At 36.9% G+C, this 21,866-nt stretch overlaps 1 protein-coding gene across 7 annotated transcripts in view; it reads right to left on the bottom strand.

Moving 5' to 3' along the window:
• The window catches only part of SMAP1 (small ArfGAP 1), a 220,621-nt gene that overhangs the window by 67,824 nt on the left and 130,931 nt on the right, over positions 1–21,866 (bottom strand). For 6 of the 7 annotated variants that reach the window (XM_021089443.1, XM_021089451.1, XM_021089472.1 and 3 more), the window contains 3 exons: positions 16,587–16,662; positions 7,905–7,985; positions 3,414–3,494 (listed from right to left, as the gene is read on the bottom strand). In XM_021089443.1, the coding sequence (XP_020945102.1) occupies positions 3,414–3,494; positions 7,905–7,985; positions 16,587–16,662 (238 nt within the window). The remainder of the gene's footprint in view (positions 1–3,413; positions 3,495–7,904; positions 7,986–16,586; positions 16,663–21,866) is intronic. The other variant, XM_021089462.1, reaches the window with a different exon arrangement.

Below are 21,866 nucleotides of genomic sequence, written 5' to 3'. Positions count from 1 at the left end.
TCTTAAGATCCATGATATAATAATCTGTGTGAATGTAATTGTGTTTAAATATTTGTATTTTATCCTCTAAAAAAAAATTTAAAAAAAGACTTGGACATAATCCAAGTGTACATCAACAATAGGATGGATAAAGTAACGAACAAATATACAATGAAACAGTACGTAACAATTAACTGAGTAAATTATACCTACATACAACATGACTGACACCAAAAAATGTTGACTAAAAAAGGAAAACACTAAAGAATATTTGTGGTATCATTTCATGCAAAGAAGGTAAATGTATTTCTAAAATGCAAGGAAATGATTATCTCTGGGGAGTGATTTCAATGGGAAGAATAATGTGGTGCAGCTTCTGGGGTGCTGGCCATGTTCTGTTTCTTGATTCGACAAGGAATACATGGATGGTCACTTTGGATGTAAGTGGACACACACCACCGTACATGCAAGCCATACACCTACACAGCTCCTGGCAGATAACAAACAGCCAATAAAGCCCACTTACTTACGAAGATGACATTCTGACCAATGCAGTACTTTTCACAGCTATTACCACTATTTTCTCCTCTGTAGAGTATGCTTGTCCCTTGAAAATATCAGCTCAGAGAGAACATAAAAAAAACTGCACAGGGAACTACATCTAATCACTTGTGATGGAACACGATAGAAGATAAGACAAATAATGTACATATATGCATAACTGGGTCACTTTGCTACACAGCAGAAACTGACAAAACACTGTAAATCAAATACATTAAAAAATATTTGGGAGTTCCCATCGTGGCTCAGCAGAAATGAATCTGAATAGCATCCATGAGGATGCAGGTTCAATACCTGGCCTTACTCAGTGGGTTAAGGATCCAGCATTGCCATGAGCTGTGGTGTAGGTTGCAGACGCAGCTCAGATCCTGTGTTGGTGTGGCTGTGGTGTAGGCTGGCAGCCGCAGCTCTGATTTGACCCCTGGCCTCAGAACCTCCATGTGCCACAGGTGCGGCCCTAAAAAGACAAAAAAAAAAAAAAAAATTTTTTTCTAAATGGCTCCTATGTGAATGAAGTAAAGCTTATTTGTGCTACTGTTCTTTCAGTTTTCCCCACTGTTATACTTTTAAATAGATCTTCCTTCTTATATACCCTACACTAACTACCCTGACCCCGAAATTCTGACAGGAACTAAAGTTTTTCCCTCTAGGTGATTATTCCTTCACCAAAGTTCCCATCATCATCAGCAGTAGCCCTGATCCCCTGAGGGCTAAGCAAGAATAACAGATGAGCTGCGAACTGAGTTTAAATGCTCACACCCTGAACGGCTCTTCTCAAGACCACAGTCCAGAGACTCAGTTCTCAGATAACTGTGGCAACCCCTTTTCAGAGTAGGCAACAGAGGCAGGCATTCATATGTAAGGTCAAATGCTCACTGTATTTTGACGGTAAAATATTTTTTAAAGAGAAAAAGTAAACATGTTTTTAAAATGGTTAATTTTATATCTTGCCAAGAAAAAACAGTAAGGCATTAAGCTCTTGGTTATTTCCAATTTTTGGAAACAATAATAAAACCTACTAATGATTTTTAAATTCTTTTATAATCAAACAGAAAAGTGTAAGAGATTTCACGTATAGCCTCTTACTGACGTATGCTAAAGAGTAAGTTACCAGAGCAGAATTAAAGCTATTGAGGTGATCAGGTTATAATTACCAACTTAATCACTCCTTTTTAAAAGTTTTATAATATTTAACATATAAATTTAATTTCGTGAAAGGTAAGAATCTAATTCAGTAAGCAATCATTAAACAAATAGTGATATTTAAAGAAATTAACATCAATTAAAAGGTATTTTAAAAATACATAAAAAATTCTACTTAGCAAGAGTTGTACAGTCTTTGCTATCTAACAAATTAATCATTAATAAATTGCAGTTTATTATTCTGTATGACCTTGGGATCAAAACATAACAGGAATTATGTGAGGAAAGACATCAACAAATCAATGCACATATATTTATCCTAAACATCTATAAACACTCAAGAAATGTAGAAATACAAAGAAACATAAGACTTAGTCCCCATGTGAGTGATATATAATCTCAGGAAACAAAACATGTATGCATTTGTGCTACACAAAGAAATACATCTAACAATACAATTAAATAAGGTAGGAAGTAATAAAATCAAGTGTATGACAATGACACCAGAATTTTGAGGAAGGGAGAGGGCATCTCTAGTTGGGATGTCTAGAGAAGCTTCATGGAAGAGGTGGAATGAGTAAGCTTAGATAATAGATGGGAGAGGAAAGGATATTCTTGGCAAGGCAATTCAGTGAACGGAAAGATGGCAAGTTATGTTTAGGTGACTGGTATGAAAAATGGAGAGCAACTGCTAGGAAGGTAGGTGAAGGGTTAGATACTGGATGGTTTTAATTGCTACATAAAGGACTACGAAGTCTTCAGATACTTAGCACATCTTAAACACTGAAGGCATGTTCATAATTCTGAAAGTAGAGATCGTTCTAATCAATACAACAGAAAAAGAACCAGGAAATACTGACTTTGTACTCTTTAAATGGATACACTTTGTAGCATGTAATTTACGCTTTCATAAAGTCGATTATTAAAATTTCAACAATTAAAATCAAGGACTCTCCCTTTACTGACAATTCCTGTACCATGCTTCCAGTCTTGGATGATGAAATGCATTCAAAGTTAAGCCACCAATCCTTTTACAAAAATTTAATGTTTTGTCTACCTCTAGGAGGCCTAATCAAAATCTCTCCTGCTAATCAATGCAAAATAATCTTCTAAGAGAACACTTCTGAACTGCTGCTCGCAGTCTTTACTCCAAAAAGGAATCAATCTAGACTTTAAGGTTCTATACAATTTGAGCTCCACCTACCATTTTGGTTTTCCTTTTAAAAACTTCTTATACAAAGCTATATGTCTTCCTTCAAATGCCACTACTATTTTCTAAACATGCATTGTCTATTTCCGGTTTCCATGTCCTTGAAGTGTTCTCTCCACAGATTACACTCCTGCTTCATACCTTAATCCACCTATACTCCAATATCCAGCTCAAGTGCTAATCTTGTGCATGAAGGCCCTTGCAGGTATGACCTTTTCATCCTCTAAACTTTTGCTAAAGTCTGATTATGCATGAAAGCTAAAAACACCACTCTTCATCTCATGAATGATACTTGCCCTTGAGGAACTCACATGAACCCACACCCACACATATAGAACTGATTACAAATCAGAGAGGACAAGCCAGATGGACATGCTTATTTAGCACACAGCAGTCACCCAACAAATAGTTGTTCAAAGAATGATGACTTGTACAGCATGAATATTCCCTAAGTCGTTCATATATAATTATACAAATAAGGTCATAATCTTTGTAGATTGAAGAAAAAAAGAAAATTTACCTTTTCAGTTGTAAGAGGTTTCACAGACTTCTCTGGCTCCTTTTCTCTCTTTTTCTCTTCCTTTTTTTTTTCCTTTTCTTTCTAAAACATAGCCAGAAGCTTTGATAAGTTTACTTTTCAAAAAACAGCAGCTCTTAAAATGTTCATTTTACTAGTTTGAGTCATCTGAAAAGGGTGCAAATATTCAGTGATGACAATATCCAGTGATACTGAGATATAAAGTAAAATTCATATTCTCATTGAGGAACATGTAGATAACAATAAAGAATAGTTTTCTGTTAAAAAATTAAGACATAAGTGAGATAATTTAGAACTCCTTTGATATTGTAGAGTTTGTTTAAAACAAATGAGACCTCTATACAATGAATTCTCACTGCATTTTCACATAAGATTAGGCTTCCTAATAGTAACCATAATGCTGAAATTTGAATTAGAAGAAAAAGTAAACTGAGGGAACAGAATTCTTTATCACATAGGTGGAGATTACAACATGGAAACATGAGGAGAAAGGGTAAAGTCACTTTAATTTTTTAAAGTAACAGAAAACATTTTCAGTCTGTTACCAGAGTGTTGTGATTTTTCAAAGGGCAAATACCATAATTTTTTCATGAAAAAAATGTTGAAGATAGCGCTAGCTGACTAGTCAGAGTATTTAATCCAAGTCACTCTAGGTAAAATATAATGGTATTATAGCACTCACAATTTGCATTTCTAAGAAGGACGAAATAGGATATAATAATAAAAAAAAATTAAGAGCCATAAATAGGATATAATAATAAAAAAAAATTAAGAGCCATAAAATTAAGGGCCAAAAAAAAGGAAAGGGAAACAAAGATTAAACAAAGAGTATTCATAAGTCTTGTAAAGGGGAAAGATGCCTAGAAATCTAGAATCAGATGATAATGCAACTGGCAGCAAAGATGAAAAGATAAATTGGTGAGCCTAAGAAAGTATAATAAAAAATACACACACTTAGTCAAAAGGACTACGGGCTGCATTTACTCCTGTGACTTTAAAATGGTGTTTGACACAACTTCTCTCAAAAAATAGAATATATATGGAGGAGTTCCCATCGTGACTCAGTGGTTAACGAATCCGACTAGGAACCATGAGGTTGCAGGTTCGATCCCTGGCCTTGCTCAGTGGGTTAAGGATCCGTCGTTGCTGTGAGCTGTGGTGTAGGTTGCAGACGCGGCTCGGATCCCACTTTGCTGTGGCTCTGGTGTAGGCCGGAGGCTACACCTCCAATTAGACCCCTAGCCTGGGAACCTCCATATGCCGCAGGAGTGGCCCAAGAAATGGCAAAAAGACAGAAAAAAAAAAAAAAATAGAATATAACCAAAGTTCCTATGAGCCCAAGCCTGTGATCTGTACCTTACTAATTTAACTTTTAGTCTGAAAAAAATATAATTACTCTCATTTTATAAATGGAGAGACAAACTCTCAGGAAAGTAACACAGAGCTAACAGCAGCAATGCTGAGGGACTGCAGAGCCCAGATTCTCAAGTGCCATGCACAGAGCACTACTGTTTACCACTGCAGTTCCCCTTCCATATGGTTAACGGCTAATACTTACAGAAACCTTCCCATGTGCCAGAACTATCTGACTCACTTAAATCCCCACAACTTTCTGAGGTAAGTAATATCAATGGCATTTCATAAATGAAAACATAAATGAGATGTGCAAAAATCCTTCATATACTATAAAAGCTTTCCATACATCATTTGTCAAGTTTAGGGAGGAAAACAAGTGAACATTCTCGCTAATGTGCTGGATGAACTGTTCGGGAACCTTTCAAAGCTCTTAATTCTTTCTCAAGGAAGTTACCAATTGTCATGAGACGGGTAAGAAGCCTGCCTTTCTAATTGCTATGACTGGTGGGCACATCTGAAATCACCAAAAATAACTGATTTGGTTGCCTGTGTTTGATCAAGAGAGAGCTTGATTTGATCCTCTTGAACACTGGAATTTCAGCTGTCAAAATATGGCTGTAATCTATTCTGATTCCAACAGTGGGATTATAACACAGGCTTTGAAGTAACACTAAAAACACGGGCTCTAAACTCAGATCATACAGTTTGACCCACAGATGACTCCCATCTTCAGAATCAAAAGCTGCTGAAAGATCAAAGAGCACTGTGAGAACCTACGTTGTTTTAAACTATTTTCTCAGCAAGAGTAAAATACAGTGGTGTCTGGTATAATAAAATAGTAGTTTCTGAAACTTGATGACTATACATTCAAATGATACAGTGAAACAGGAGACCTCCTGCATAAGAAAACTGGAATAAATGTTCAAGTACTCTAAGACAGAGAAAAGTACAAATTGTATTCATTATAATCAAACTACATGTGACTGATTTAATTAAAGATATGGTCTATAGCCTCAAATTTTTTATAATGTACTCATCTTTATACTCTACCATATGTATGTATTTATTTATGAAGCACTATATTATATATATATTATAAAACATACATAAAAATTGAAATTTTAAAAGGACAAGGAAAAGAGCAGGAATAGACACTGTAAAGGATTGCCTTGAGTGCTCCCTAATGTTCAGTGCTATTAGATACCATTATTGAGCTAGATGAATGAGACCACTGTTTTCTAAGACGTGGTGGCAGGAACCACACAGGACAAATATGTAATCTGAGGGTTTCCACCCTTTGAGCCAGGTACCACTGACATCCTCCACTTTCTCACAGCAACCTCCACCCTCTTATGGTGTTTCTTCTCTGGGCCTGCCCACTGACCCCTGATAGCTACAATACCCTAACCACCCCAGTCTGTCCAGCTCCAACCTTGTACTTCATGTTCCAAACTGTTCCACAATGTCTCCTCTGAAACCCACCTCACCCTGCTAACTCTCAAATTCAAGTGTGCCCTGATTTCCTTTCTCATGGCTCTCCTGTTCCACTAACAGGATATCACACTCTCCCTGGACTTCCCGAGTCTCTTCCCCTCTTTCTCTTCCTCTGCACCCCTGGCCCGTTCTCCAACCTGGATCTTTCCTCTGGCCTATAGACCTGTATATCCAACCACCTACCAGATACCCAGATGTTCTACAGTCACCTCACACTCAACATACACAACTTTTAATTCAGCCCCCTCTCTGTTCTCTCCTCAAACCTGCTCCTCCTCCTCAGCTTGGATCCTTTTCTCACTGGACAGCACCATCATCGCTGAGATGCTCTAGCCTGAAACTGAGGGTCACCAAGGCTCCCCAAAGCACCTCCATAGTTCACTGATTACAAGAGTCGAGGGAATCCATCCTCTGGAGACCTCTTAAAACTACAGTCTCCTTTTCACTCCTGCTGCCTCCATGTTACACGCTCCCATCATTTTACTCATAGAACAGTGCAACAGGTTCTCGAGCCTTTTCCACATCCGAGTCTGTGGAGGAAAATATTAGGACATGAAAATCGGACGCTGATAATCCTACTACACTTAAATCTCATGAAAGTGCCAGGGCCTTAAGAACAAAGCCCAAACTCATCAGCAGGCCACGGGAAGGTTCCTCTTTCACTTCTTTCCCCTTCCGACAGTGTCCCAGCCATGCCATTCTACCTGCACATCCCCAATCCTGGTTTGCCCAGGCTTTTTTCAAAAGATGCTTTCTCTACTTGGAATGCATCTTAGTCCTCACAGTTAGTGTTTATTAAGGGTTTAAGATGCATCAAAAGTGTGCCTCCTGTATTAATAGCAGCACAGTGAGGATGTGCCAATCATAGCACACACGTTATATTGCATTAGAAACCTTTGTAAAGTCATCTGTTTTCTGCTGTTAGGTGTAAGCTTCTCCGAGGCAGGGAGATACCTTATTTGTGTTTATATCCCCATGTTTAGCACATATTTACCAAGCAGCAGACACAGAAAAATTGTTAGCTGAAAGGATAACTCAAACTAATTCATTAAGGTCATTATAACAACAGAGACAAAGAGTGAAAATTTTTAAATCTTCAAATATTTGTAGGGACTTTAAAAGTCCCTAATGGCAGTATCATGCACCCTAACCACTCCTACCCCCCAACACATTCTAACAATTATCGCTAATGATTCTATACTCATACACTGTACCTATATGATGGTTATTATTACTTAAAAAGAAACTTGAAATTAACTTTCTTCAAGTGCTTATAACAACAGAGTACAGAAAGAAAACATTTTTAATCAAAAACTTTTCTAGTAAATCAAACAATTCAAGAACAACTATTTAAAGTTCCTTTAAGCCTAAAATAGCAGTGGAAACAACAAAAAACTAGTTGTTAAATGCTGAGATATACCTATGGTACCAATAAAATAGGCATTCTGAAATACAGTCTTTTAATCTCCCCTGTGGGATAGGAAAGTATTCTTAAAACTGTTGTATTTAACATGTTCAGTACTGGAGCCCATTTAAAACATAAACAACTATTATAGCACCTCAAATGATGGTGCATTTACCATTGAGCACTAGGCAATGCGGCCAGCTAAAACACTACCATACCTCCAATTTGTTTTTCTCAACAGCAGCTTGTAGAGAAGGAGAGGATACCAAAGGCTGAAGAGGAGCATCAGATGAGGAAATCTGTGGAATGCAGATGGAAAGTCAGGAGAAAAAAACAAAAAGAAGGTAATCAGAATGGAAAGGCACAGGAAAGAAACAAATACTCATGTATTTCTGAGATATAGGAGCACTTAGGTGTAGGCAGACGAAAATAATACACAGAGTGTTGCTTTAATACCTTCATGTGGAGGAGTTCCCATTGTGGCGCAGTGGTTAACGGATCCGACTAGGAACCATGAGGTTGAAGGTTCGGTCCCTGGCCTTGCTCAGTGGGTTAAGGATCTGGCGTTGCCGTGAGCTGTGGTATAGGTCGCAGACGTGGCTCGGATCCTGTGTTGCTGTGGCTCTGGCGTAGGCCAGTGGCTACAGCTCTGATTCGACCCCTAGCCTGGGAACCTCCATATGGTGCAAGAGCGGCCCAAGAAACAGCAAAAAGACAAAAAAAAAAAAAAAAAAAAAAAACTTTCATGTGGAATTTCTCAAAGTAAAAAGTATTCGCTATAGAATAAGTGCATGATTTAAAGTGGATTTCACCATGACACAGAATTTAAAATGTACTCAGACAACATACCCCAAAAGTATTTGAAAAACAATGAAGCTTCTCTGACAGTTCTCTTTCCATCAATGTTATTGCTGAAGTACTCATGCCATGAAGCAAGAAGATACATGGTCTAAGTGTTAGGAGAGCATGAATGAGTCCTCATCTTTACTAACCATAGCTATTTCAGAAATGGAAAATAAAACAGCTGAAATAGTAAAAGTTAATTACAGTTTTAATCAACTGTTTAAGAAAACAGAAAAAAGGCTGGGAGCAAAAAGGATGGATTAATGCAGTATAAGAACTGAGCAGCAGACTTATCGTAAAGCCATGCATGCACACACTTCCTTCTTTCAGATCTGTGTGTACAAACACTCTCTCCAGGGCTGCATGGGCTGAATTACCCCAGAGCACTGCGAGACAGCTCTCTATGCAGCAAAGGCAATTTATACAGGAAGATGATTTCCTTGAAAAGCCTTTTCACACATCTTCCTATCCAATTTCTATATGCATAGTTGATCACTTTAATGGCGGCATTATCTTCCTGCTCTTTTTACTGCCAAAATATAACTGAAATACATTTACAAAATGTGTAATACATCTTTGGAGCCATAAAACTGACATCTCTATATTGCCCTACCATATCAATAGTGCCATGAGGAATTTTTAAGAATAAAAGGTGCTATTACAAAGAAAGGTTATTATACAATGTCGAAATAACATTGTGAGATGACAAATCTTCATTCAATCTGCTTGTCATTATGTTAGTTATGGCTGTAATTCTTGAATTACAACCCAAGACCATAATATTTAAGGGGCTTTTCCCTGACACACTGTTTGTTAGCTCTGTTAAAAGTATGCAAACTAACTATTCAGTGACTACTAATGGAAATTACACATAGAAGAAAATATTTTAAAAAGACAAACTGTGCCTCAAAGCCTGGCTTGAAAGCTGGTTTATCCCACCGGATATTTACTTGCTAGAGCTCTTTTACTGCCACTTTATGCAGAAAACAAGAGATTAGAAATAGCATGTAAAATCACTTAAGATGACAACCTACATCATAAAGACCTTTTGCCCAAACTCATGTAAAAGGTGAACATAGGAGTTCCCATCGTGGCGCAGTGGTTAACGAATCTGACTAGGAACCATAAGGTTGCGGGTTTGGTCCCTGTCCTTGCTCAGCGGGTTAACGATCCGGCGCTGCCGTGAGCTGTGGTGTAGGCTGCGGACGCGGCTCGGATCCCGCATTGCTGTGGCTCTGGTGTAGGCCGGCAGCTACAGCTCCGATTCGACCCCTAGCCTGGGAACCTCCATATGCCGCGGGAGCAGCCCAAGAAATAGCAAAAAGACAAAAAAAAAAAAAAAAAAAAAAAAAAAGATGAACATAAAAATATAAAAGGGGAATGAGAGCATTTGATATGTCAAGTGTTACCAATTCAAGACAATTCATTGTAAAAGTGCTTGTTCTTTTAAGAAGATGATAAATTGATTTGACAATTTTTAAAATGCAGAAGGAGCAATATAAAATTATTCAATAGGGGTTCCCATTGTGGTGCAGTGGAAATGAGCCTGACTAGTATCCACAAGGACATGGGTTTGACCCCTAGCCTCGCTTAGTGGGTCAAGGATCTGGCATTGCCGTGAGCTGTGCTATAAATCACAGATGCAGCTTGGATCCTGCGTTGCTGTTGCTGTGGTGCAGGCCGGCAGCTGTAGCTTTGATTCAACCCCTAGCCTGTAAACTTCCACATGCTACGAGTGCAGCCCTAAGAAGCAAAACATAAATAAATAAATAATTTTTTAAAAATTATTCCATAAATATCAGTCATTTAAAGCTTTTTAATGCCAAAAAAAAAAAAAAAAAAAAAAAGCATCAATACCATGTTCCAGCTAGGAACAATCAGAGACACTTGTCCAGTAGGCAAGATATTTGAAGTCAATTGGAGGAGTTCCCAGGTAGACTAGTGGTTAAGATTTGGCATTGTCACTGCTGTGGCTCAGGTTCGATCCCTGGCCTGGAAACCTCCACATGCTTCGGGGGAGGTCAATTTCCATCTTAATCAAATTAAATAAAGGAAATAACATACAAAAGGAAAAAGTCAACTGGCAAATCGACAAGTGAATGTGTAACTGTGGTATACTCATAAATCAAATTACTGTCTACTAATAAAAAATGAACACTAGTCTACTAGTACACATGGAAACAGGAAGGAATTTCAGAAACATGCTGAAAGAAGAAAGACACAAAAGAGTAAACAGTTTATGACACTATTTATATGAAACTCGAGCAAAGACAACTGCAATCTACAGTGATGAAAGGCAGATCAGTGGCCGCTTGGGCCTGGGGTGGGTAGCAAGAGGCACAAAGGGATGTCCTGGAGTGAAAGAAAGGTTCTACATGCCAACTGTGGTAATAGTCACACAGGGGTACTTAATTTCCAAAACTCATTGAATTACAACTTAAACTGTCTTTTATTGTACGTAAATTGTACCTCAAAAAGATTGATTTTTTAAAAGTCAATGAGCAGTGTAAGATCCATTAGGTGAGCAAGGAATGAACAGAGGTCTACACATGGACCCAACCAAACCCTAAGACCCCCCACCTGCTCCCATGCTCCCCAACCTGGCAACCAATGTCTAGCTACACTCAACTGCTCTGATGCTAGCTCTCTAGTCTGTTGCTCTGGCCTCCAGGATCTCTGCTTCTGCTGTTTCCTCTGCCAGAAGTACCCACACTTGTAGTAGTGCCCAGCTGTCCTTTCACTCTGAGTTGATGCTGCCTCCTCCAGGAGGTATCCCTTCATCCTTCAGTCTAATCTAAGGAGCCACTGTAGGTGCTTCCAAGGACCCATCTACAACACTTTCCTCTTGTAGACATTACCATGTGAGGTCCAGTAAAGACGTAATTACTTAACAGTAGTCTCTGTTTATTTTATCTTTTTGCCATTTCTAGGGCCGCTCCCACGGCATATGGAGGTTCCAGGCTAGGTGTCTAATCGGAGCTGTAGCCGCCGGCCTACACCACAGCCACAGCAACGTGGGATCCGAGCCGCGTCTACAACCTACACCACAGATCACGGGAATACCGGATCTTTAACCCACTGAGCAAGGCCAGGGATCGAACACACAACCTCATGGTTCCTAGTCGGATTTGTTAACCACTGAGCCACAAGGGGAACTCCCAGTATTCTCTGTTTAAATGAAGTCCTCTGAGACAGACATTGTTTCCATTACCCATCTTTAGCATCAGGCATTCAACAAGTCTCCATAAAAAAAAAAAAAAAAAAAAAAAAATTATGAGGAAAAGAAAAGAGGAGGATGAAAGCCTCTCAGAGGCAGAACCAAAAGGAGGCTCAATGTCAGTAGTTACAACCGTCCTCTGAAGGTACACTGGCTGGCTGACATACTTTTCTGAAATCTCACACAAGTTATCTGGACTTACTGTTAAATTCAAAATTTATTTTGTAACTAGATGATAGTTCTGTTCCACCGGATTCCAGTACTTTTATATAGAGGACAAGACTTTGAATGTTCTTTCAATGTTCCTCTACCCCCTATCTTCTCCAGGCCACCACTCTATCTATGAGAGAACATTGAGTGGAAACCCAGTAGATTTTTGTCAGGAATAAATGAGTCACAGTCCTTTCTCCAGTTATTCTTAAGCCCAGAGGTTCTTCTCTAGGCCACCAACAAAGAAACTGATGCAAAGAAACTCCAGAGCAATCTAAGTATACACACTCACTACAAAAAGAAAACTCATCAGGCAAAACAGGTTTCCAACTAGCACGTTCCAGGATAAAGTGAGCAAATATACTTTGAAAAAGTATCAAGTACTTAAAAAATACCAGTATGAACATTCGAAGGTCATAAGCCAAGATATTCATCTATCTTTTCAAGAAAAGATGACTTTTTTTCTGTTTTGTTTTTTTTTTTTTTTTTAGCCACATCCACAGCATACGAAAGTTTGTGGGCCTAGGATGGAATCTGAGCCACAACTGTGACCCACACCACAGCTGCAGCAATGATGAATCCTTAACCCACTGTGCCAGGACGGGGATCAAACCTGTGCTGCCACAGATCATTAACCCACTGTGACAAAGAGGGAACGCTGATCACATTATTTTCTTGAAAACTTTTTTCTTTTTACTATTACCCTTTTTAACAGAATAATGTTACAATAAAAATCTGGTGCTCCAAACATTGAAAAATAACTTAGGGATTAATTTTAAGCAACATATTGCTTCAAAACCATTTTGGAAATCCTTGGATATGTTTTCTAAGTGGAGATTTTATCATTGCAATTCTCAAATGGCTGTCTCAGGAGCTTTCAATATACTGTGAAGCTAAAGTTTTATAGGAGTCAAGAAATCATTTGAAATTATCATTTCCAAAGTCAATTACATCCCACAGCATGCATTAAATACAAAAGCTGAAAATACACTTAATGAACTAATAAACAAATCATACAAAAGAAACCATCAATTAAACTCATCAGAAGGAGAGTTAAAGACTTTAACAAACTTAACTAAGTAACTATACCACCAAATATGTAGAAGCCTGAATTTTAAAATGCTCATTTTGAAATCATTGGATAAGTCACTAAGAAATGTAGAATTCCAGAAAAAAATTCAAATGGAAGTCCTTTAACTGTCACATCAGTCACCTGGCAGTCCGTAACGAAAGGGCTGACTACAACGTGGTGATATTAACCAAACAGAACTCAAGTCTTAGAGTGAAGTCTGAATATTCACGTTTCTCAACTTTCCACCTGCTCAGGGGCCTTTACGCTTGCTTCCCTCCTTTCTTCCTGCAACATGATCATCACAGTAGCTTCTATTTAGTAAACACGTATGTGCCAGGCACTCTACTAAACATGCAGTATGTGGTTTACCTTATTTAACACTTATCTTACTTAACACTTATAAGAATACTATCCAAAATAGTTACCACGTGAGTTCCCATAGTGGCTAAGTGGTTAACGAACCAAACTAGGATCTGTGATGATGCGGGTTCAATCCCTGGCCTCGCTCAGTGGGTTAAGGATCCAGCATTGCCATGAGCTATGGTATAGGTCACAGACTTGGCTCAGATCTGGCATTTCTGTGGCACAGGCTGGCAGCTATAGCTCCAATTCGACCCCTAGCCTGGGAACCTCCATATGCTGCAGATGTGTCCCTCAAAAGACAAAAAAAAAAAAAAAAATTGATACCATGGCCATACCTATCCCACAGAAGAGAAACTAAAATTGTAACAAAAAGAAGTAACAGTAATAACAAAAATCAAGTTGTACCTGTGTTATTTAACACTAATCTTAACTCACCACCTAATCATTCATCATCTAAGTTTCTTACCCCTGTCTTGAAGGACATCTAAAATTTATTGTAGGAGTTCCCTTGCAATGCAGCACATTAAGGATATTTGGCTTTGTTATTGCAGTGGCTCAGGCCGCTGCTGTGGTGAGAGTTTTGATCCCTGGCCTGGAAATTTCCACATGCTGTGGCATGGCCAAAAAATAGAAGAATTTTAAAAGTGTATTGCAATTCACACTGTCTTAAAATTATTGCTCATTTACCTTAATGAAATATATAAGCATTAGTTTATTACAAAGAGAGCTTAAAAGAATTACTAGTGCAAGCTCATTTTTACTATAATACAACACAGAAACATTGTTTCCACAACATTTTCTAAACTGGAATACTGGATTTAATTGTACTTTTGTTATACTGAATACTAGCCTTTATACATATGTGTGTATATATACATACATACACACATATAAAACGAGAAAATTCTGTTTTAAAAATTTTATATAATACTTGGTTATAAAAAACTTAATAGGGCAAGTGATAATAATGGTAATTTCATTTGAAATTCACAATGCAGAACTAAAACCAGTGCTGCAAAAACTTAAGTATGTACTCAAATTGAGTTCATGAAGTTATTTGTGAAGGATGAAAAGTAGCAAAGGAGGCAAGAAATATATATAGAAGATTAACAAGAATAAGTGAGTGCTCATTTTAAAATCATCAATTCCCAATGACTATCAGCCATTTTTCCAAGACTAAACTGAGAAGTTAAGGGTCAGGATAAAATAGATTGAGTTACCTATACATTTCACTGGTTCAGCAGATTTTCTTTTTGATTATTACTACGGCAAATGAATCATGTGAGTATGGAAATATGTGGTGGAGGAAGGGAGAGAGGAGGCTGGACAGAGAAAAGCTCCTGAAGGAAAAGAGGCAACAATAAGGCAGAGCTCAGCCTCATCTGCTCAAGGCCTGTGAGATCTCCTAAGAACTCCCTTTCTCAGTGTCTGCAGCTGCGATTCACTACTGATTAAGGGGAGTGAGGGGCCAAAAGACAGGCTAAAGTACTTTCTGTACTCAAAGTTTTTCAAATGCCCCCTATCACTCATTCAATTAAGGAACAGCCAGAGAAGGCAGATTCATTCAGCATAACCCTGGTAGGAAAATTCTAAGATGGCCATCAAAATTCCCACTCCCTGGTTTACACACCCTGTATTTAAAAGGATTTCTTAAAATTTCATAAGAAAATATATTTTAAAATTAGCCCTTTTTTCCCCATAATGACATAAGTAAACTTATTTACAGACATAAGTATCATTCTCAATACGGTCAATTTTTATCAATCTTTTAAAAAAGATTTACTGTATATGTAGCTCAAACTCTGTCAAGGGTATCTGTGCTCCAAAAAAATACATTAATCATACTTTCAACATTTTTTTAAAAGATTTTTTATGGTAAAGGACAATACAATAAAATATCCTTCCTGGAGTTCCCGTCGTGGAGCAGTGGTTAACGAATCCGACTAGGAACCATGAGGTTGCGGGTTCGGTCCCTGCCCTTGCTCAGTGGGTTAACGATCCGGCGTTGCCGTGAGCTGTGGTGTAGGTTGCAGACGCGGCTCGGATCCTGAGTTGCTGTGGCTCTGGCGTAGGCCGGGAGCTACAGCTCCGATTGGACCCCTAGCCTGGGAACCTCCATATGCCGTGGAAGCGGCCCAAGAAATAGCAAAAAGACAAAAAAAATATATCCTTCCTTTGTTAGCATCTGACTGAATTTTTTAGTGTCTTAGTATATTTAGTATATTCTCCACATGGACTGAAAATGAAAACCAGTTTATATACAAAATGAGATGAAAGCATTGTCTTTCAATTACTTAAACATAAAATTAACTGGCTTATAGCTTTATTATTAATCTAGGGATCAAGGACCAAAAAAAAAAAAATGACTGCAACATTAAAGACATTTAGCCTTAAACGGAATTAACTAGGGAGGGAAAACTTTAAAAAAAAAGACACACACACAAAGAACAGTGATATAGCATATTTGATCACTACAGGAAGGTGTCACCTATTAGGTATCAAGTGCTTGATATTAACCAAGTAAGATGTCATGTTTTAATAAACTTATCTGGACAGATCCACCAAAGCCGTTAGAGGAGGGTAGATTTGCCTTTTTCATTTATTTCCAAAGTCTAGTAAAATAATTTTCTCTTTCCCCATTTTTCAATTAGTGGCTTTATCTTTATGCCAATTTCATAAAATTAATTAAATTCCAGTTATGCAGTTATTACACTCTCACCTAGAATATGCTTTTTTGTTGTTGTTGTTGTTGTTTTTGTCTTCTTGTCTTTTTAGGGCCGCACCTGCAGCATATGGAAGTTTCCAGGCCAGGGGTTGAATCAGAGCTGCAGCTGCCAGCTTACCACAGCCACAGCAGCTCGGTATCGGAGCTGAGTCTATGACCTACAGCACAGCTCACGGCAACACCAGGTCCTTAACCCAGTGAGTGAAGCCAGGGATTGAACCTATGCCATCATGGATACTAGTGGAGTTCATTACCGCTGAGCCACAATGGGAACTCCAGAATGTGTTCCTTTCTGAATCAAGAGTTCTGCTTATGAGAGCTCATTAATATTATGTGACAAAAATTTCAATATGCGAATATTTTAAAGTATGTAATGCATTTTTATAAAAAATAAATTGAGCTATACCATATGCTAAAAGTCCAAAATCTATTCAACTTCAATTGATGATAGAGATGAAGATTTTACTTACATTTGAAATAGCTATAGCATTTTTATCGTAGTATTTCTTCTTTTCATATTTATCTCTGATGAAAAATTCCACTGCTCTGAAAACAAGTAACTTAAGGAAAAGCATGAGTTCAGTGACATATGCACTCCCCCTTTATTCATTCCTCATCACAAAGCCTAGACTCTCAATTTTCCTACTCCTCGGTCTATACTTTCCTCATACACTGTTTCTGCAACTGAATTCTGTAACCTACTTCTTTTTCTGCCAAAGAGTCTGTCTCTTTCAGGAAATTTTCCCCATTCAACAGAACTATTTATCCCAATTCTAAAAAGAAAAGTAACCACATTTCTTTAACCCACCACACTCCTCAGCCCGCCACACCCACTCCACTCTAAATTCAACTAAAGTTAATTTTGGATTTTCACTATAAGAAACTAATACCTGTGTAGCAACCGCAGCATACCAGACCCTGTGTGCTGGCCACAGTTTTTTTCTTAACCCTTCCTCAACGCAGTAATGTGCAGATTATAATTTCCACATCACAGGTGAAGAATCAGCAAACTTGGAAAAACTAAACAATTGTGATTTCAAGACATGTCCTTTCTCACCATACATGGCTGCCTCTGACTGTATCAGAGAGGATTCCCTGTGTATTAGAAGAATGAAGGCCATTTTTTCCTGCAAAGCTTTTAGAAATGAAGAAGTCAAGAAACCAAAGTTAGTACCATTTAATATCCTGAAGTTGGCTGAACTAGCCTTACCTGTTGGGAGAGTAAGTCACTTCTAGTGAGGTTCAAAAGCTCTTGAGTTATTTGATGCAGACCCCCTCTTCCAGTCAACCACTCCCTTATCATATTCCACTAAAATGGTACTTGCTTCCATCAGGGACCTATATATATATAATATATTCATGAATATATATATGAATTTATTGTGGTAGTTAATTTACAGTGTTGTGCTAGTTTTGGGTGTACAGAAAAGTGATTCAGGTATATATATATATGTATGTATAAGCGTACACACACATACACACACTCATTCTTTTTCAGAGTCTTTCCCCATATAGGTTATTTCAGAAAATTAAGTAGTTTCTCTTACTATACAGTATGTCCTTGTTGGTTATCTATTTTATATATAGTAGTGATGTATATGTTAATCCCAAACTCCTAATTTATCTCTCCCCACCAGCTTTCCCCTTTGGTAACCGTTTTTGTTTTCAAAACCTGTGAATCTGTTTCTGTTTTGTGAATAAGATCATCTGTATCATTTTTAAAATTAGACTCCACATATAGTGATATCATGTGTTATTTGTCTTTGTCTGACTTATTTCACTTAGTATGTAAATCTTCTAGGTTCATCCATGTCACTGCAAATGGCATTATTACATTCTATTTATGGCTGAGTAATATCCCATTGTATAATATACCACATCTTCATTCATTTCTCTGCTGATGGACACTTAGCTTGCTTCCATGTCCTAGCTATTGTAAATAGCACTGTAATGACCACTGGGATGCATGTGTATTTTGGAATTGTTTTCTCTGGGTATCTTCCCAGGAATGGGATTGCCAGATCATAATTTTTTTATTATAGTTGATTTATAATATTCTGTCAATTTCTGCTGTACAGAAAAGTAACCCTTTTTTAAGGAACCTCCAGTGTTCTCACTCCACAGCAATTATACCAATTTACATTCCCACCAACAGTGAAGGAGGGTTCCCGTCTCTCCACACCCTCTCCAGCATTTACTGATTATAGACCTTTTGATGATGGCCATTCTGAATGGTGTGAGGTTAATACCTCGATGTAGTTTTGATTTGCATTTCTCTATTAGTAATGTTGAGCATCTTTTCATGTGCTTTTTGGCCATCTGTCTTCTTTGAAGAAAAGTCAATTTTAGATCTTCTGCCATTTTTTGATTGGGTTGTTTTCTTTTATATAAAGCATGAAATGTTTGTATATTTTGGAGATTAACCCTTTGTATGTTGCTTCATTTGCAAATATTTTCTCCCATTTTCCGGGTTATCTTTTCATTTTGTTTACAGTTTCCTTGTTGTGTAAAAGCTTTTAAGTTTAATTAGGTCTCATTTGTTTATCTTTGTTTTTATTTTCATTACTCTAGGAGGTGGATCCTAAAAGATACTGCTACAATTTATGTCAGAGTTCTGTCTGTTTACCTCTGAGAGTTTTATAGTATCTGGCCTTACATTTAAGGTCTTTAACAAATTTTGAGTTTATTTTTGTGTATGGTGTTAAAGAACGTTGTATTCTCATTCTTTTACATGTAGCTGTTCAGTTTTCCCAGCACTAATTACTGAAGAGACTGTCTTTCTCCACTGTATATTCTTGCCGCCTTTTTCACAGATTGACTATAGGTGTATGGGTTTATTTCTGGGCTTTCTATCCTGTTCTATTGAGCTATGAGTCAGTACCATACTGTTTTGATGACTGTAGCTTTATAGGATAGGCTGAAGTCAGAGAGCCTGATTCCTTCACCTCTGTTTTTCTTCCTCAGGATTGCTTTGGCTTTTCGGGGTCTTCTCTGTTTCCATACAAATTTTAAAATTCTTTGTTCTAGTTCTGTGAAAAATGCCACCAGTCATTTGATAGGGATTGCAATGAATCTGCAGAGTACAGTCATCCTGACAATACTGATTCTTCCAATCCAAGAACATGGTATATCTTTCCATCTTTTTGTATCAGCTTCAACTTCTCTCATCAGCATCTAGAGTTTTCAGAGTACAAGTCTTTTTGCCTCTTTAGGTAGATTTATTCTAGGCATTTTATTCTTTTGATGTAATAGTAAACGGGCTTGTTTTCTTAATTTCTCCTTCTGATCTTTCATTGTTAGCATATAGGAATGCAAGAGATTTCTGTGTATTAATTTTGTATCCTGCAACTTTACCAAATTCACTGAGGAGCTCTAGCAGTTTTCTGGTAGCATCTTTAGGATTTTCTATGTAGAGTATAATGTCATCCGCAAATAATGTCAACTGCAAACAGTAATGGTTTTACTTCTTCTTTTCCAATTTGGATTCCTTTTATTTCTTTTTGTTCTCTGACTCATCAGGGATTCTTAACTTTTTTTATTTTTTAATAACATAAGCCCCTTTGATAGTCAACTAAAACTTGTGGACTCTTTTCTGAGACAGTGATTTTAAATGCATAAAGTAAAATAAACAGAATCACAAAGGAAATGAAATACACTAAAATACAATCTCTGTGGATCCCAGGTTAAAATATCCTTCCCTTCAAAGAAAGGCCTGAAGCAGTAAAACATTACATTTTCAGTCAATAACTCCTATTAGAAGTTAAAAAAGCTCCTTAAATTGACATTTGAGACAATAGGTAATAGAAAGAGCTGAATACCATTACACAGTAGATATTAAAAGAAAGCACTTAAAGGCAGCAGGAAAGGCAAGTAAGAAAGACAAGAAATCTAAACATTCAATTTATTAAGTAGGCTGAATAACTGAAAATCATTTTTAAAGACATCTTTCTATAAATTTGAGTATTTACAAGGCACTTTATATTATCTCCTTTTCTCCTCTTAACCTATAAGGTAGGTGCCATTTTATAGCTAAAACCAGGCACAGAAAGTTTAAGACATTCTCTGGTGTTTTACGATCAAAGGGAAAGATGTGATTTGAAACCAAGAATGTCTGACATACACCTTTTCAGAATGTCACCGGTCATCACAAGTTCATTTGTGAATCAGTCATTTAATTTCTGCTAATGAAAATAAATGCTTTAAAATCTAGAGAGGAATGTCAAATGTGGAGGGCACCTATTTTCAAAGTAGACTTGGAAATCCTCTCAAGTGTAAGGCTGATTATTAAGATATGTGAACATTTTGGCAGTCAATACCAAAAAATTACCAAAACACACTATAATTTGCATAAAATGCAATGTTATTTTATTTCAATTATTTCATAAGTAAATGGCTAAATGTTAAGTTTACACAACTGTAGAAATTCATGTTCAGTATCACAATTTTTTAATATTTTTCACAGGAAAAGTGAAACAATCCAAAAAGTTGGCCCTTTGGATGAGATGTATGAATGTGTATGTTAATGAGTAATTTTCATTATAGGGACAACTATTTACTTCCACAAAAGAGAAAACAAAATTCCAGAGGATGTGAAATACATTTACTGTTTTAAAAAAATTGTATAATATTTTAAAACAGTCATTACATTTACTTTTAGATATAAATATTATATAACATATAATATGCATATAGTTATTTCTTAACTAAAAAAAATTTGGAAATCTAAATTCTTAAAGTATAATTTTCAAGTTTAAATACTTGGGAGGAGAATAACATGATGTTGTTCCTTCTAAAAGAAACAATAGTCTATTTTGGATATCGTTTAAAGTATACTATACGTTAAAGCTTGAAAAGACTTTGATACTCTCATTTAAGTAATGTTTATGACCAAGGAAAGATCACTGTGTATCACCAAAAATTACTATTAAAGAGAAAACTCATTAAGACTGAAAATACAGTATGGAGTTCCCGCTGTGGCACACGAATTAAGAACATGACTATAGTGGCTCGGGTCCATTGCAGAGGAGCAGGTTGGATCCCCAGCCCAGTGCAGTGGGTTAAAGGATCTGGTACTGCTGCAACTGCAGCTTGGATTCAATCCCTGGCCTGGGGACTTCCATATGCTGTGGGCATGGCCATAAAAAAATAAAAGTACAGTATATAAAATAATTTAACCACCACTATAAAACTAAAGTATAGAAAACTATGATGGTTTTATACATACCAAATTTGAACAAGGCAAACATTTTAAGTATATGATCTTTTGGAGTAAAAAATAATACTAATGTCTGATGAAATGATATGTGTGAATTTTCAGAAATAACAGATATTTGCAAAATCTTAATTTATACTTAACATATTTCATATAAATAATTCAAATATAACTGATCCGGTTTGTGCTTATGATAAACAAAAAACTCTCTCAGAAACTAAGCATTAAGTAATTCTTAAAAATATATATGAGATGAAAGTTGATGTTTTTCAAGGATATAAAGGATATAAAAAAATTTAAATAAGGCATGACAACATACTAGCACATTCCAAATTATTAACATAAAACAGTACTTTTGAAAAAGCAAACAAAGCACATCACAAAGTGTTTAAAAAGACTTGGGAGTCACCTGTCTAAGAACATAATACATGTACCACATGGTTCTTATACATTTTTGTACAAAGTCCCCAATGCAAGTCAATTCTTCATTGTTAATTCATCTAAAGAAACAACATTTTAGTCCAAGGGTCAGCAAATT

Source organism: Sus scrofa, chromosome 1 (genome assembly GCF_000003025.6).
Source record: "Sus scrofa isolate TJ Tabasco breed Duroc chromosome 1, Sscrofa11.1, whole genome shotgun sequence".
Lineage (NCBI taxonomy): Eukaryota > Metazoa > Chordata > Mammalia > Artiodactyla > Suidae > Sus > Sus scrofa.
This window is presented reverse-complemented; position numbering and strand designations above follow the sequence as displayed.